At 46.6% G+C, this 18,589-nt stretch overlaps 1 protein-coding gene across 2 annotated transcripts in view; it reads left to right on the top strand.

The window, feature by feature from the left end:
• The window catches only part of BEND3 (BEN domain containing 3), a 51,619-nt gene that overhangs the window by 12,390 nt on the left and 20,640 nt on the right, over positions 1-18,589 (top strand). The window contains exons 1-3 of one of the 2 annotated variants that reach the window (XM_053590485.1): positions 13,120-13,270; positions 13,355-13,402; positions 13,880-14,082. In XM_053590485.1, the coding sequence (XP_053446460.1) occupies positions 13,366-13,402; positions 13,880-14,082 (240 nt within the window). In that variant the 5' untranslated portion in view covers positions 13,120-13,270; positions 13,355-13,365. Of the gene's footprint in view, positions 1-13,119; positions 13,271-13,354; positions 13,403-13,879; positions 14,083-18,589 lie in introns of those variants that run through there. The other variant, XM_053590484.1, reaches the window with a different exon arrangement.

The following is an 18,589-nucleotide window of genomic DNA, read 5'->3' as shown; positions in this document are numbered from 1 at the left end:
CTTTTTGTGGAATTTATCAGTAATTATTTTGTTTTTGTTTTTTTTTGGTCGAGGTTAGGTTTGAACCTGCCACCTCTGGCATATGGGACCGGCGCCCTACTCCTTGAGCCACAGGTGCTGCCAATTTATCAGTAATTAATAAGCGCTAATGGCTCTGAAGGGCTTTCCTGCACCAGGATTTTCATCCTCACAGTCCAGCCCTGGAGTTCCTGCTTATGCTTAATGTACATGGGGTGGGAGTGAGGGGACCTCCTGGCCCAGAGTCTTTGTCCTTTTGCCTATCACTCATTGCCGTGGCTACTTACTGGAAGTTTCAAATATGTGAGAGCCTCTGGAGGTACCAGAAAGATTTGGTCATAGGTCTTTAGAAGTGAGAGTGACGAGGAAGATCTGGATATGCCTTGATTGACATTGACAGAGTTGGTTCCTAAATGGACTTCTCCCCAAGAATTTGCTTTGATTAACATTATCGCTTTCCTAAAAGGAAGAAAAGTCTCACAGGTGTGTGTTCATGTTTAAAGAGATTTGCATCCAGATCACCAAATTCCAGAGATGGAGAGGCTTCTGTGCAGCTGCCATACATCCATAGCCTGTGTTTAGTAAGTGTGAATTAAGGTTGTTAGAACCATGATAGAATATTATCCTAATGTAATTCCACGAACCTTGAGGTTCTGACTGTTCCTTACTTCCTGTTACTTTTGTCTTGTGTTCACCATCCTCCTTTCCCGTAGAAGTTCCCAGAGTCCCGTCTTCATCCCGTAGGTCCTGTCATCTCTACCCCTGCACAGAGGACAAACCCTGTCCCCCACATGCACCACAGGGTCCCCATCATGCAGCAGAGCATGGGGTGGGGAGACTGGAGACCCAGGCTGCTCCTCAGAGGATGACCTTGGACATGTTCCTCACTTTTCTGAGTCCCACACCTAGGAAGTAAGGGCACTGCACTAGATAATCTCTAATGCCCCTTTCTGCTCTAACACAGTGCCTTAGCTTTAAAATGAGGAAGGAGAAGAACAGGAGTTTCTACCTGTTGGATTATTAGGATAAAGGAGTGTACTGTGAAGCCCTCAGCACAGCCCTTTCCTGGCTGTGTGGGCTGCTATTATTATTGCATCTCTGCTGAGTTCACAAAGCACTGGGCGGAGTGTTGGGAGGAGTGGGAAGGGAAGGGTGCAGCAGAGCTTCTGCCTTCCTAGAGCTTGCCTGGATGGGCTGGGTCTTCTCTGGTCTCAGCACCCCTGGGGACACCTCAGCACTTCCTGTTGTGTGGGTGCTGGTTGTGACCGGAAGCTCATCATTGGTTTTCAGCCCATCTCCGTTTTTGTAAAGAAACACTCATCTTCTAATCTTTGTCTGAAGATCTGCTGTTTAGCCTGGGTGTGTTGGCTCACACCTATAAGCCTAGCACTCTGGGCTGCTGAGGCGGGTGGATTGTTTGAGCTCACAAGTACAAGACCAGCCTGAGCAAAAGCGAGACCCTACCTCTACTAAAAATAGAAAAACTGAGGCAAGAGGATCACTTGAACCCAAGAGTTGGAGGTTGTTCTGAGCTATGATGCCACGGCATTATATGCAACAGCTTGAGACTCTGTCTCAAAACAAACAAAAAAAAAAAACCCTGCTATTTGGGGAGCCCAAACTAAAACAAGTATAGAGAGATTTCCATGATCTAGTAAGTAAAAAAAGTGAGAAACGGAGGCGGCGCCTATGGCTCAGTGAGCAGGGCGCAGGCCCCATATGCCAAGGGGTGGCGGGTTCAAACCCAGCCCCGGCCAAACTGCAACAAAAAAATAGCCGGGCGTTGTGGCGGGCGCCTGTAGTCCCAGCTGCTCTGGAGGCTGAGGCAGGAGAATCGCGTAAGCCCAAGAGTTGGAGGTTGCTGTGAGCTGTGTGACGCCATGGCACTCTACCCGAGGGCGGTACAGTGAGACTCTGTCTCTACAAAAAAAAAAAGTGAGAAACGGGGTTCTCATACTTTAGTCCCAGGAGCCCTTTATAGTCTTAAAAATTACTGAGGACCCAGGAGAGCTTGTGTATGTGGGTTATAGATATCGATATTTTCTGTATTAGAAACTAAAGCTGGAAAAATGTTTGTTTATTTAAAAATAGTCATCATGGCTCGACACTCGTAGATCAGTGGTTAAGGGAGCCTGTGTGGCCACAAACACCTAGGGTGGCAGGTTCAAACTCGGCCTGGGCCTGCTAAACAAGAATGACAACTGCAGCAACAAAATAGGTGTTGTGGTGGACGCCTGTAGTCCCATCTGCTTGGGAGGCTGAGGCAAGAGAATCGCTTAAGCCCAGGAGTTTGAGGTTGCTGTGAGCTGTGACGCCATGGCACTCCTGACTATAAAAATAGTCATCATAATAAAAAATAACCTTGATAAAGCCACTACAATTTAATGTAACAACATTTTTATGACCTATATTACTGTGTTTAAAAAAACTTAGTGAAGGCTCAGCACCTGTAGTTCAAGTGGCTAAGGCGCCAGCTGGCAGGTTTAAATCCAGCTTGGGCCTGCCAAACAGCAATGACAACTACAACCAAAAAATAGCCAGGCATTGTGGCGGGCGCCTATAGTCCCAGCTACCTGGGAGGCTGAGGCAAGAGAATCGCTTAAGCCCAGGAGTTGGAGGTTGCTGTGAGCTATGATGCCAGGCACTCTACCCAGGGCAATAGCTTGAGGCTCTGTCTCAAAAAAAAAAAAAAACAGTGAAAAGAATAGTATTGTTTACATTGTTACATTTTTAACAATTTTACATTTATAAAAATTTTATATTGTTTGCATTTTTTCATTATGCTAATGAATTTCTTTCTTTTTTTTTTTTTTTTTTGTAGAGACAGAGTCTCACTTTATGGCCCTCGGTAGAGTGCCGTGGCATCACACAGCTCACAGCAACCTCCAACTCCTGGGATTAAGCGATTCTCTTGCCTCAGCCTCCTGAGTAGCTGGGACTACAGGTGCCTGCGACAATGCCCAGCTATTTTTTGGTTGCAGTTCAGCCAGGGCTGGGTTTGAACCCTCCACCCTCGGTATATGAGGCCGGCGCCTTACCGACTGAGCCACAGGCGCTGCCCATGAATTTCTTTCTTACTAGTCTCTGTGTTTAATCTTCTGTAAAATAATGTATCGTGTAGCCTCTGGAAAACTCCATGTACACCTGTACATGGAGGAGGAGAGTGAAAGGGTGATAACATCTTAGTGTTACTATGAAAATAATTTTGATCTCGTGGACCCCCCGAAAGGATTCTGGATGCGCTGGTAAACCAGCTCTCTACAAAGGAAAAAAATTACACTGGCGCACACATATAGACCCAGGTACCTGGGAGGCTGCAGCAGGAAGATTGCTTGAGCCCAAGAGCTTGAGCTGCAGTGAGCTGTGTTGGTGCCACTGCACTCTAGCCTGGTGGTGGATGGACAGACTTGGTCTCCAAAAAAGCCTTGTTTATAGTGTCAGTTTCCCTGTTGTGAATAGTCCCAGCATGGCCAATCGTGGCTGCTAACTTGACAATTGTGGTGAATATGGGGAGAGAGGTGTGAGATCTGTTCAAGCCGTGTAAGTGGGCTCTACCGCTGCCCTTTTGAGGACCACACTTTGATAACCACGGATACAGAATAGTTCTGGCAGGACACACAAGATGGCAAACGCAGTTGCTTCCAAGACAGTAACTAGACAAGAGTGGACTTTTTTTTTTTTTTGTGGTTTTTGGCCGGGGCTGGGTTTGAACCCGCCACCTCCGGCATATGGGACCGGCACCCTACTTGAGCCACAGGCGCCACCCTAGAGTGGACTTTTTAACCAAAAATACTTTTTTACCTTTTGAATTTTGTTCCATGCGAATGAAATTAGAAAGAACACAAATAAAAATACAATATAGGCCAGGTAAGGTGGTTCACATCTGTAATCCTAGCACTCTGGGAGACCAAAGCAGGTAGATCACTTGAGCTCATGAGCTTGAGACCAGCCTAAGCAAGAATGAGACCCCATCTCTGAAAAATAGCCAGGTGTTGTGACAGCTACTGTAGTTAAAGCTACTCGGGAGGCTGAGACAAGTTTGAAGTTGCTGTGAGCTATGATGCCACAGCACTCTCTACTGAGGGTGACCAAGGGAGACTCTGTCTCAAAAAATATATATATATATATAAATAAATGTATATATATATAATATTTACAATTTTATTATGTATTATAAGATTCTGTAGTACATATTAGAAGTAATCTAGAATGATTTCAAGTGTACAGATGCACATAGGTTATGTGTAAACCCTATACCATTGTTTATAAGGGATCCTTGGATTTTTTTTTTTCTTTTTTTGAGACAGAGTCTCACTATGTCACCCTCGGTAGAGTTCTGTGGCATGAAGTTCACAGCAACCTCAAATTATTGGGCTTAAGCGATTTTCTTGCCTCAGTCTCTTGAGTAGCTGGGACTACAGGTGCCCACCACAATACCTAGCTATTTTTTTGTTGTTGTTGTAGTTGTCATTGTTGTTTGGCAGGCCTGGGCTGGGTTTGAACCCACCAGCCCCAGTGTATGCAGCTGGCGCCCTAGCCGCTGAGCTACAGGCGCTGAGCCAGATCCTTGGATTTTTGGTATCCTTGGGGCTTCTGGAACATGGATGTTGAGGGAAGACTGTTACCTGACAAAAAAGAGAAATAAGACTGGGTGTGGTGGCTCTTGCCTGTAATCCTAGTACTTTGGGAGGCCAAGGTGGATGGATTGTATAAGCCCAGGAGTTCAAGAACAGCCTAAGCCAGAAAGAGATCCATCTTCACTAATAATAGAAAAACTAGCCGGACATTGTGGCAGGCCCTTCTAGTCTCAGCTACTAGAGAGGCTAAGGCAGGAGAATTGCTTGAACTTAGGAGTTTGAGGGTGCTGTGAGCTAGAGATGCCCCAGCACTCTACCCAGGATGACAGAGAGAGACTCTGTCTCAAAACGAAACAAAAAAAGCACTTTATACACCTCCATTTTTAAGATACTAACTCTAGGGGCGGCGCCTGTGGCTCAGTTGGTAAGGCACCGGCCCCATATACTGAGGGTGGTGGGTTCAAACCCAGCCCCGGCCAAACTGCAACCAAAAAATAGCTGGGCGTTGTGGCGGGCGCCTGTAGTCCCAGCTACTCGGGAGGCTGAGGCAGGAGAATCACCTAAGCCCAGGAGTTGGAGGTTGCTGTGAGCTGTGTGACGCCACGGCACTCTACCAAGGGCGATAAAGTGAGACTCTTGTCTCTACAAAAAAAAAAAAAAGATACTAACTCTAAAAATATCAAATGTCCCATAATATGTAAGTCTTTCCAGCTTTTCCAAATCTCTGTGGTGTGTTCTTCCTGAGGACCAAAGATGGGTTCTTCCTTCTGCCTTATCTTTCTTCGCAGACTTCCTCCTCCGTGTCCCTGCAGCCCCAGCCAGGTGCAGGCTGATAGGCAGGATTCTCGGTCATCAGATTCCAGTGGGAGGCACAGAGGTAGCCCCAAGCCCTGGAAGTTACTTCATTTATGTAGCCAATTTAAACAACTTTTCCTTTGCAATTTGACATTTGAACGGCTAAAGCATCTTGTTATTTCTGAACATTTGAAATTATCCTCCCCATTGTTCTTTTTGTAAACTGAGGCTTTTCTGATGGCTTCTAATCTTCTCCACCCACATGCCCTGAATGGAAAAGTGAACATTGCCCATCTCATTTCATGCAGAGGGATAGAGACTAGGAGGTGTTTTAGTAAATTTATATGTACTCCCATGAGCTCTGCAACATGAAAATGTTTCTGTACCAATGACTGTCACTTTGCCTAACGCTTCCTAGGCTATTGGTTAAAAAAACAAAAAGCCGGGCGGCGCCTGTGGCTCAGTCGGTAGGGCACCGGCCCCATATACCGAGGGTGGCGGGTTCAAACACGGCCCCGGCCAAACTGCAACCAAAAAATAGCCGGGCGTTGTGGCGGGCGCCTGTAGTCCCAGCTGCTCGGGAGGCTGAGGCAGGAGAATCGCTTGGGCCCAGGAGTTGGAGGTTGCTGTGAGCTGTGTGAGGCCACGGCACTCTACCGAGGGCCACAGAGTGAGACTCTGTCTCTACAAAAAAACAAAAAACAAAAAGCCGGCTCAGCACCCGTAGCTCAGTGAGTAAGGACACTGGCCACATACACCGAGGGTGGCCAGTTCAAACTCCACCTGGGCCTGCTAAACAACAATGACAACTGTAACAAAACAAAGCCAGGCATTGTGGTGGACACCTGTAGTCCTAGCTTGGGCTTCAGCCCAAGAGTTTGAGATTGTGAGCTGTGATGCCACAGCACTCTACGAGGGTGACATAGTGAAACTCTTATCTCAAAAAAAAACCCCAAGCATTTGCATTTATGTAACCACTAGAGATTGGTCCTTTTTGAGAGTTACCCTTAGGTCATCAACTACCTATAGCAACCTGTGACACTTTAGCTAGAGGCAGCAGCAAACCACACCCTCTCCTTTGTTTAACCTTCCTTGGAACTGTCGAGGGTTCTTAGGAACATGGAACAGTCAATCACCCCTTGTAGAAAAGCTAATTTTGGGGACGTGTGGATGCGTAGACTGTCCCACAGTTTGAGTTGTGTGGTGAGAGGAATAAGGAAGTTCTGAAAGGCAGAGGTTAGAATGGGAAATTCTCTGAAGTCCAGCAGGCGAAGCAGCAGCACTGGTTGCAGCCCCTACATAACCTGTGGTTACAGAAGCCAAAGGAATTTCTGCTGCGTGCTGGGCATTTGGGTGCTTGGTGTCCACCCAAGAGGAGCACAGCTTGTGACCCTCATCTAGACAGAAGACCAGGAAATGGAACTAGCAACATGCCACCCACTCCCTTTCTACCCGGCCAGGGTGGTGGTGGTGTGCTGTTTCTGCAGGGAATGGCCCTAAACGTCCCTCCTGTGAAACTTCTCTGTCCTATGGGGTGGCATCTTTTTTTTTCCTTCTTTTTTTTTTTATTGTTAAATCATAGCTGTGTACATTAGTGCAATCGCCTGTACCCTTTCTAAGATGCACCATAGATGTGGCCCCACCCATTACCCTCCCTCCACCTAAACCTCCCCCCTCCCTTCCCCTTCCTTGGCCCTTTCCCCAATAGTCTTGTGCTATAGTTGGGTTATAGTCTTCATGTGAAAGCTATAATTTAGCTTCATAGTAGGGCTGAGTACATTGGATACTTTTTCTTCCATTCCTGAGATACTTTGCTAAGTGGGGTAGCATCTTGAGTATGGAAGAAACTGGTTCTCCAGTAGCTACCTGCAGGCAAAAAGAGACCTGGGTTCCCAGCAGCTGTGCAGAAAGAGAGTCTGGAAACAGGCCAGTATGTTCATCAAAAGAACCTTAGCAAAATGTTATTTACTTACTTGGCTGACTGACGGGAGGCACAGGCAGACAGGGTTTGAATCCTGTTTCTACCCCTCTGTAGCTGTGTGACTCTGGAGGAGTTATCTGCCTTGAGTTTCTTTATTGCTAAAATTGGGACTAACATAGCCCAAGGTGAGGCAGAGGCCACACGCAGTGGGCAGCTGGACCTGGAAGGAGCTGGTGGCTGCAGGTGCCCAGAGCCCCCATTCACTCACCTGTGCACCCGTGCGCCGCCGAACATAGGAATCACCCCAGCTTCCCAGCAAGGGAGGGGCCCCCATCTTGCATTCTGGGTTCCTTCTGTACTAATCTAGCATTTGTCACTAGTCTGTAAATGAGCTAGAGATGTTTTCCAAAGCACATGCGTGCTGGTGGTCCTGCCCAGAGGGGCAATCCTTCCTGGCTTCCTGTCCCTGCGGTGGCTCAATCGGGCACCCTTTGTCATTTTCTGGGGTCTCAAAATTCAAGGGCTGACCTGCCTGCTGTAGCACCACACTGTGATTGAGAACATAGCCTTGCTGCTTACCACGCCACATTTGGCAGCTCCAAGCAACAGCCTGGACTCCTCATTGCTGGGGTTCCCGGGCTGTGTGCTCCAGGCTACACCCATGTGGTGTCCACAGAGAAATAGTGCGGACGAGTGTCATGGGAGAGAAATACGCCATCCGCGCTTTGCAGCTGTGGCTCCGTCCGTTTCTTCCGCGCTTTGCAGCTGTGGCTCCGTCCGTTTCTTCCGTTCTTTGCAGCTGTGGCTGTGTCCGTTTCTTCCATGGACACCTGTTTTCCTTCTGTATGCACTCATCTTTCTAATGCTTTCTGCTTGGTCCGAGTCTTTGCAGTTTTTCTTTCACTATGACCCATTTCTTTTCTTTTTTTTTTTTTTTTTGTAGAGACAGAGTCTCACTTTTATGGCCTTCGGTAGAGTGTCGTGGCATCACACAGCTCACAGCAACCTCCAACTCCTGGGCTTAAGCAATTCTCTTGCCTCAGCCTCCTGAGTAGCTGGGACTACAGGCGCCCGCCACAACGCCCGGCTATTTTTTGGTTGCAGTTTGGCCAGGGCTGGGTTTGAACCTGCCACCCTTGGTATATGGGGCCGGCGCCTTACTGACTGAGCCCACAGGCACCACCTCACTATGACCCATTTCTTCCCAAATAAATCTTCCGCCATCCTCTATCGCTTGCCTTTTCTCTGCAGATTGTTTTGTACAGCGTGCCCACCTCCAACAGCCCTGGTTCCTTTTTACCTGCTCTGCTGCTGTTCAGCCTGCCATTGGTGGGAGGGCATGGGATATGTGACTGTGTGGCTGAGTCTCCCAGGACAATTGGCCATTCGGGTGACTTACCATGTTTTTGCTGAAGAGACCCCTGACCGGGCTGGGAATAAGGTCTGAACTTCTGCCTGGCAATGTCCAAATGTCCAACCCTCCTGTCTGTTCAGAGATACCCTACTCTGATGACAGGTATCTAACACGAGGTTTATTTCCTTGAAATATAGTGGAGGGAGTTGCTAAAATTCACCTCTGATAAAGTAATTCTTTTTTTTGTTTGTTTGAGACAGACTCATTTTGTCACTCTTGGTAGAGTGCCATGCTGTCATAGTTCACAGCAACCTCAAACTCTCAGGCTCAAATGATTCTCTTGCCTAAGCCTCCCGAGTAGCTGAGACTGCAGACACCCGCCATAACGCCTGGCTATTTTTTTAGACTGGGTCTTGCTTTTGCTCAGGCTGGTCTTGAACCTGTGAGCTCAGGCAGTTCACCTGCCTTGGCCTCCCAGAGTGCTAGGATTACAAGGCGTGAAGTCACTGCGTCCAGCCCTATTTTTTTTCTTTTTTCTTTTCTTTTTTTTTTTTTTTTGAGACAGAGTCTCACTCTGTCGCTCTGGGTAGAGTGCCATGGTAGGAGATAATTGGTGAGTAAGAATTATATTCAGTTCCAAATAAATCTTAGTTTCTTTTTCATTCCTCTGAAAACAGTTTTGCCTAACTTGTACTACTGTGTACTACCCTGTTTCCCCGAAAATAAGACATCCTCCGAAAATAAGACCTAGTTACAGGAAAGATAAGACGTCCCCTGAAAATAAGACCTAGTGCATCTTTGGGAGCAAACCTTAAAATAAGACACTGTCTTATTTTCGGGAAAACAGGGTATTATTTCACTAAGAATAGTACTTCCCATTGTGAGTGCTTTATAAATTGCTATTATTTGTGATTTTTCTGAGGGGGGGGCCTGGGGCCGGGTTTGAACTCACCACCTCCAGTATGTGGGGCCCGTGCCCGACTTCTTGAGCCACAGGCACTGCCCTATTTGTGAATTTTTTTTTTTTTTTTGGTAGAGACAGAGTCTCACTTTATCGCCCTCGGTAGAGTGCCGTGGCATCACACAGCTCACAGCAACCTCCAACTCCTAGGCTTCCTCCATTCTCCTGCCTCAGCCTCCCAAGCAGCTGGGACTATCGGCGCCCGCCACAATGCCCGGCTATTTTTTTGTTGTTGTTGCAGTTTGGCTGGGGCTGGGTTTGAATCCACCACCCTCGGTATATGGGGCCGGCGTCCTACTCACTGAGCCACAGGTGCTGCCCTACTTGTGAATTTTTATTTTTATTTTTTGGAAACAGTCTCACTCTGTCACCCAGGCTAGAGTGCCGTGATGTCAGCCTAGCTCACAGCAACCTCAAACTCCTGGGTTCAAGTGATCTTCTGGCTCAGCCTTCTGAGTAGCTGGGACTACAGGTGCCTGCCACAATGCTGGGCTAATTTTTCTCCCCCTATATTTAGAAGAGACAGGGTCTCACTCTTGCTCAGGCTAGTCACTACTCCTCAGCTTAAGCAATCCTGCCTCTACCTCCCAGAGCACTAGGATTACAGGCCTGAGCCACCATACCAGGCCTATTATTTGTGAATTTTGAAGTTATTGTGCTCAGATCTCCTAGATCGGCTGTTCCGCACCCCAATCACCCATCTCAGGCAGGAGATTCTGCTGACCACTGATGACCCTGTGGCTACCTCTTGAATGGGTTACTGAGCATTGTATATGGCATCCCTCCTATAGAAATACCTAAAAGATACACTTAGTTCTGCTCTTCTGTGACCCTCAACCAAAATGAGAACTTTGTGTCTATAGTCAGCTTAATGAGTTGACTCCCCAGGGTCCACATTAAAGGTTGCAATGTGTATTCTTTTCCAAATGTTACTACCTCACTGGTACCTCATACTTTACATGTACATGCTGCTGTGGAATTTGGGAGATCTCAAAGACTTAATTGTACTTTTAATGATGGTGTCGATTCTTTTTTTTGAGACAGAATCTCACTGCGTCGCCTTCGGTAGAACACCATGGCATCACAGCTCACAGCAACCTCAAATTCTTGGGCTCAAGCAATTCTCTTGCCTCAGCCTCCCAAGCAGCTGGGACTATGGGCGCCCACCACACCTGGCCATTTTTCATTGCACTTGTCATTGTTGTTCAGCTGCCCTGGGCCGGGTTTGAACCTGCTAGCCTTGGTGTATGTGGCTGGCACTGTAACCACTGTGCTACAGGCGCCGAGCCGATGGTGTCAGTTCTGTCCCAGCTGGGGCAGTGGAATTGAGGGGGCTGGTTCTGCTTCACCCCCGCAGCCTGGGGCTGAACCTCCCTATTCCCTCATCTGGTCTGTTTAGGCCAGACTGCATGGAGCTCTGATGCCCTACATACTTTAAAATGCACAATGTCCTTTTCTCCTTCTGAAGGAAGAGATTGACCAGCATCGTCCAGTTAAAAATACAGTATAAGGCCAGGTGTGGTGGCTCACGCCTGTAATCCCAGCACTCCGGGAGGCCGGGGCACGGATTGCCTGAGCTCAAGAGTCCGAGACCAGTCTTAGCTAGAGTGAGACCCTGTTTCTAAAAATTAGCCAGGCGTTATGGCAGGCACCTGTAGTCCCAGCTACTTGGGAGGCTAAGGCAAGAGAATTGCTTGAGCCCAAGAGTTTGAGGTTGCTGTGAGCTATGACACCACAATACTCTACCAAGGGTGATAAAATGAAACTCTGTCTCAATATAAAAATAAAAATAGGCTGGGCACCTGTGGCTCAAGCAGCTAAGGCACCAGCCATATACACCTGAGCTGGCAGGTTCGAATCCAGCCTGGGCCCACCAAACAACAATGACGGCTGCAACCAAAACATAGCTGGGCGTTGTGGTGGGTGCCTGTAGTCCCAGCTACTTGGGAGGAGGAGGCAAGAGAATCGCTTGAGCCCAGGAGCTGGAGGTTGCTGTGAGCCTATGATGCCACGGCACTCTACCCAGGGTGAAAGCTTGAGGCTCTGTCTCAAAAAGTATAAAATGATAAACAAAAAAATAACAAAAATAATAAAAATATAGTATAACTATAGGACAGTTATGGTGGCTCACACCTGTAATCCTGGCACTTTGGGAAGCCAAGGTTGGAGGATTGCTTGAAGCCAGGAGTTTGAGACCAGCTTCAAAAACTAAGTGAGACTTCATGCCTACAAAAGATAGAGAAAGTAGCCAGGTATGGTGGTGCGCACGTGTAGTCTCAGCTACTTGGTAGGCTGAGTTAGGAGGGTCACTTTAGCCTAGAAGTGTGAGGTTGGAGTGATCTATGATATCACAGCACTCTAGCCCAGGTAATAGAGAAAAACCCTGTCTTTTTTTTTTTTTTTTTTTTTTTTTGCAGTCTTTGGCCGGGGCCAGGTTTGAACCCACCACCTCTGGTATATGGGGCCGGCACTCTACTCCTTTGAGCCACAGGCGCTGCCTGACCAAAATCCTGTTTTGAGACACTTTTGCTATGTTGCCCAGGCTGGTCTCGAACTCCTGAACTCAAGAGATACTTCCACCTGAGCATCCTGAGTAGCTGAGATTACAGGCGCCCACCAACCATCTCCTACATACAATTTTCAATTTTCTAGTAGCTACATAAAAAAAAAAACAAAAAAAACTGGAGGGCGGCGCCTGTGGCTCAGTAAGTAGGGCGCTTGCCCCATATACCGAGGGTGGTGGGTTCAAACCCAGCCCCAGCCAAACTGCAACAACAACAAAATAAGTAGCCGGGCTTTGTGGCGGGCGCCTATAGTCCCAGCTACTCGGGAGGCTGAGTCAAGAGAATCATGTAAGCCCAAGAGCTGGAGGTTGCTGTGAGCTGTGTGACACCATAGCACTCTACCGAGGGTGGTAAATTGAGACTCTGTCTCTACAAAACAAACAAACAAACAACTGGTAAAATTAATTTTAATAGGGCGGCACCTGTGGCTCAAGGAGTAGGGCGCTGGTCCCATGTGCCTGAGGTGGCGAGTTCAAACCCACCCCTGGCCAAAAAAAAAAAAAAAAAATTAATTTTAATAGAGTATTTTACTTAGTCCAGTAAGTCTAAAATATTATCATTTCAACATGTAATCAATGTAAAACAGTTACTAGTGAGATATTTTACATTCATTTCCCTAGGCTAAGACTGAAATCTATTGTGTATTTTACGCTTATAGCATGTTTTCATTTGGGCTAAGCCAGATTTAGAGTCCTCGGTAGCCACAGGTGGCTAGCGGCCACTGTCATGGGCAGCACAGATTTCTTTAACTGGAGTCCTGAGACCTCACCATCAGTCTGTTGGGATCCACACCTTCATCCTTTTTCAGCTTTTTCATTTTGTGGCAGGAATTTATAAGCATAGACTAAGGAGAGATCATCAAAATTGGGGCCTTTTAAGACTTGATTTATTCAAATAACGTTCCCTGGTTCTAGTAAGTGGGTCTCAGCTTTAGGACACATCATGCCCATATGAAGTCTCGGAGAAGGGTTCCCTGCAGGCGTACACAAATTCTGTCTGCAGACAAGATTGAGGGGACATATGTGTCCACCGTGCTACACAGCCTTTAGCCTTCTATTACCCAGAGCTGGGGCTGGGAAGGTAAGCGAGTTCTCTGTGGGTAGGGGAAATTAGTAACTAAATCACACAATAAATTAGGACTTTTGTCTTTGTCTTTTCATTTAGTGGAATAGAAGATGAACTCAACTGAATTCAGTGAAGATGTAGAAGAAGGTAAAAAAAAATGCCTGTTTTAAAAAATGTTTTTAATTTAATATTTTTATTAGGTCATACATTGACATGGTTACAAAAATATGAAAAGCTGTATAATGAAAAGTCTCCTCCCAGCCCTGTGGGTTCCCATCACACACCCACATACCTGTTACAAGCATCTTATGTATCTTTACAGAGTTACTTTTAAAAGCACAAAAAGATAATATTTATGTCTCTCTCTCCATCTCCTCCCCCCACCCCAGGACTTTTAAACCAATTTGAAACTAAATATTCATGGAGCATGGTTTTATTGTATAGCACCAATGCAATGAAAAAAAGTTACGATGTTGACAAGCGTAAGTTTGTTTTGCTTAGACATCGTTATCCAAGTGACAGTGTCACGGGGCTGCCCACAAATCTCCCATGGCCCAGAGAGCCCTGCAGATCTCTGTGTGACTCTGGCCTTTCCCACTGAGCCCTGTTTCTTCTTTGCCACAGTTCTAAAAAATAACACTGTGAAAGTGGAGATAGAGGCTGAAGATGCTGCCCTGGACTGCTCAGTGAATTCCAGGACTTCTGAGAAGCACCCTCTGGAGAGCATCTTCACTGTCCTTCAGGACTCCAGCAAACGGAAGCAGCCAGGCAGTGAGGTCCAGCCAGACTCTGTCTCCAGCGTGAAGAGGAGGCGTCTGATACCTGAGGTGAGGGCCCAGCCCGTGCACGCTTTGCTTGGGCTCTAACCCTGTTTGATTTGATGCTGAATCTCTCTACTCTTGGGCATCTGGGCAACTGCTAAACCCTTGGGCACAACGAGAGGGTTACATTTTAGCTATCTCATCTCTGGCTATGGTTTCCAGAAAATGTCTCTTTTTTTGCATACTTTTCATGATATCCAATCTAGAAAGTATCTTTAACTAGAATTCTTTTTTTTTTTAAACAGTTTCACTATGTCACCCTCCGTAGAGTGCTGTGGTGTCACAGCTCACAGCAACCTCAAACTCTTGGGCTTAAGCAATTCTCTTGCCTCAGCTTCCCAAGTAGCTGGGACCATAGGAGCCTGCCATAACACCTGGCTATTTTTTTTTTTTGTAGAGACAGAGTCTTACTTTACTGCCCTTCGTAGAGTGCTGTGGCGTCACACGGCTCACAGCAACCTCCAGCTCCTGGGCTTATGTGATTCTCCTGCCTCAGCCTCCTGAGTAGCTGGGACTACAGGCGCCCGCCACAACGCCCGGCTATTTTTTTGTTGCAGTTCGGCCAGGGCCGGGTTTGAACCCGCCACCCTCGGTATATGGGGCCGGCGCCCTACTCACTGAGCCACAGGCGCCGCCCAACACCTGGCTATTTTTTATTGCAGTTGTTGTTGTTGTTTTAACTGGCAGGCTGGGTTCAAACCCACCAGCCTTGGTGTATGTGGCTGGTACCATAACCACTGTGCTACAGGCGCTGAGCCTTTAACTAGAATTCTTGTCTGTGTCTGGATTCCTTACGGGTAAGGGGAGTCTGCATTGTACAACTGCATAGTACAACTCAGAAGAGAACACTTCTGAGTTCTCTTGTTTTGCTGTGTTCCATAGGGGAAAGCTAGAACTTACTCATAGTGAGTATGGTTAACATAAGCCTACCAAAGCTTTGCAAAGTAGATTAATTCCTGGAAAAGTCAAGGATTACTTGGGGGTTAGATCTTTCCCTAAATTAGATCCATTTCTTATATCTATTAGAACAGTGGTTCTCAACCTTCCTAATGCTGAGGCCCTTTGATACGATTCCTGTGGGTTGCAAACCACTGTATTTCAGTGGAGGCTGGGCACAGTGGCTCCCGCCTATAATCCTAGCACCTCTGGGAGGCTGAGGCGGGTGGTTTGCCTGAGCTCAGGAATTTGAGACCAGCCTGAGCAAGAGAGAGACCCCATCTCTAAAAATAGCAGGGTATTGTGGTGGGCACCTGTGGTCCCAGCTACTTGAGAGGCTGAGGCAAGAGAATCGCTTGAGCCCAAGTATTTGAGGTTGCTGTGAGCTATGATGCCATGGCACTCTGCTGAGGGCAACAAAGTGAGACTGTCTCGAAAAAAGAAGGAACTCTTTAGTGAATCTCTTGGTAAAATGAGCAATTCTTTTATCCCCTAAATTAATCTATTTTATGAATTTGCTTTATTTCGTAATCATTTGCTGGCTATATTGAATACGGCCAAATGCTTAGAGAGATAGAAAATATAAAAGAAATGGACATAGCAGCCTATAGTCTCAGTGGGAGAAAAGATGTGTACATAGCACAATCAAGACTGAGATTGGGGCAGCTTTGGGAGGTGGGTAGGGATCTGGCCCAAATGCCCCATAACTGGAATTTCCCGTGGTCTAGCAAATTCACCTTTAACTCTTAGAAGAAAATTTTCCCAAATTCCATGACCCACTATGACTTTCCAGGAGCCCCAAAGAGCACAGATTTGCAAGACTCATTATCATTAGCCAGAGGACCATGGGGTGTCAGCCGAGTCTCTTGGCTTTCATGGTTTGTTGTAATTCTCTCCCATTGGGTGTTAGGGCGGATCCAGAGAAACTGGTAATTTGTGCATTTTAGGGAAATTTGGTTAGGCTTCAGTAAGTGAAAACTATCTTGTGCTTTAATCAGCATAGTGACAGAATGAGATTCTAACCAGCAGTTAAACATACATGTTTACACTCCATACTAATGAAGACCTGCATTCCACATCGTGGTACATCAGGTGATACATTTATTTATTATTTTATTTTATCTTATTTTATTTACTTGTTTAGTTTTTTTTTTTTTTTAAGAGACAGAATCTCGGGCGGTGCCTGTAGCTCAGTTGGTAAGGCGCTGGCCCCATATACCGAGGGTGGCGGGTTCAAACCCGGCCCTGGCTGAACTGCAACCAAAAAATAGCTGGGCGTTGTGGTGGGCGCCTGTAGTCCCAGCTACTTGGGAGGCTGAGGCAAGAGAATCGCTTAAGCCCAGGAGTTGGAGGTTGCTGTTAGCTGTGTGATGCCATGGCACTCTACTGAGGGCCATAAAGTGAGACTCTGTCTCTACAAAAAAAAAAAAAGAGAGAGAGACAGAGTCTCACTTTATCGCCCTCGGTAGAGTGCTGTGGCGTCACAGCTCACAGCAACCTCCAGCTCTTGGGCTTAGGCGATTCTGAGACTGCAGGTGCCCGCCACAATGCCTGGCTATTTTTTTTTTTTTTTTTTTTATTGTTGCAGTTTGGTCAGGACTGGGTTCAAACCTGCCATCCTTGGTGTATGGGGCCGGCACCCTACCCACTGAGCCACAGGCGCCGCCATTTTTTTTTTTTTTTTTTTGAGACACAATCACAGTCTCACCCTATCGCCCTTGTTAGAGTGCCATGGCATCATAACAGCTCACAGCAACCTCAAACCCTTGGGCTCCAGAGATCTTCTTGCCTCTGTTTCCCCAGTAGCTGAGACTATAGGCATCTGCCACTAGGCGTGGCTAGTTTTTTCTATTTTTCGTAGACACAGGGCCTCAATCTTGCTCAGACTGGTCTTTAACTTCTGAGCTCAAGCAATCCATTCACCTCAGCATTGCAGAATCATAGAATTATAGACTGAGCCACCCGCCTAGCCAAGACCTTATTTTTTTAGACCAGTTTTGGGTTAATGGCAGTATTGAGCAAAAGGTACAGATTTCTTACATACTTCCTACCCCTGCCCCAACATGCACAGCCTCCTTCATTGTCAACATCCTGCATCAAAGTGGTACATTTGTTGCAATTGCTGATCCTGCATTGACGCAATACCATCCAAAGTCTATAGTTGGAATACATTAGAGTTGGCTCAGCACCCGTAGCACAGTGGTTATGGCACCAGCCACATACACCGAGGGTGGTGGGTTTGAACCCAGCCCTGGTCTGCCAAACAACAAAGACAACTATAACCAAAAAATAGCTGGGTGTTGTGGCGGGCACCTGTAGTCCCAGCTACTAGGGAGGCTGAGGCAAGAGAACTGCTTAAGCCCAAAAGTTTGATGTTGCGGTGAGCTGTGATGCCACGACACTTTACCAAGGGTGACATAGTGAGACTCTGTCTCGAAAAAAAAGGAATACATTAGAGCAGCGGTTCTCAACCTGTGGGTCATGACCCCTTTGGGGGTTGAACAGCCCTTTCATGGGGGTCACCTAAATATATCCTGCATATCAGATATTTACATTACGATTCATAACAATAGCAAAATTACAGTTATGAAGTAGCAACAAAAATAATTTTATGGTTGGGGGTCACCACAACATGAGGAATTGTATTAAAGGGTCGCAGCATTAGGAAAGTTGAGTGCCTGCATTAGAGTTTGTTCCTGGCCTTGTCATAGTCTATGGGTTTGGAAAAATGTATAATTATATGTATCCACCGTTAACAGTATACAGAGTAATTTTACTACCCTCAAAATCTGTTCTGCGCCACCTGTTTATCTCTCCCTTCCACGTAAGTCCCTGCAAGCACTTATCTACAAACCATCTCAATAGTTCTGCCTTTTCTAGGATGTCTTATAATTGGAATCATTTAGTATGTAATCTTTTCCAGATTGACCTTTTTACTTAGTAATATGCATGTAAGTTTCTTCCATGTCTTTTCATGGCTTGACTCAATAGCTTATTTACTTTTAGCACTAAATAATTTCCATTGTCTGAATGTACCACAGTTTATCCATTAATCTACTGAAGGACATTTTTTTTTTTTTTTTGAGACAGAGTCTTTCTATGTCACCCTCAAAGTACCATGGCATCACAGTTCACAGCAACCTCAAACTCTTGGGCTTAAGCGATTCTCCCGCCTCAGCCTCCCACGTAGCCGGGACTACAGGCGCCCGCCACAACGCCCGGCTATTTGTTGTTGTTGTTGTTGTTGTTGTTGCAGTTTGGCCGGGGCTGGGTTTGAACCCACCACCCTCGGCATATGGGGCCTGCGCCCTACTCACTGAGCCACAGGCGCCGCCCAAGTTGTCTTTTTTTTTTTTTCCATTCAAGTATCACTCTGTTGCCCTAGGCTAGAATGCCCTGATGTCAGCCTAGCTCGCAGCAACCTCAACTTCCTGGGTTCAAGCAATCCTGCCTCACCCTCCCAAGTAGCTGGACTACAGCTACCTGCCACAACAGCTGGCTAATTTTTCTTTTTTTTTTTTCTTTTTCTTTCTTTTTTTTTTTTTGAGACAGAGCCTCACGCTGTCGCCCTGGGTAT

This window comes from Nycticebus coucang, chromosome 5, assembly GCF_027406575.1.
Source record: "Nycticebus coucang isolate mNycCou1 chromosome 5, mNycCou1.pri, whole genome shotgun sequence".
Classification (NCBI taxonomy): domain Eukaryota; kingdom Metazoa; phylum Chordata; class Mammalia; order Primates; family Lorisidae; genus Nycticebus; species Nycticebus coucang.
This window is presented reverse-complemented; position numbering and strand designations above follow the sequence as displayed.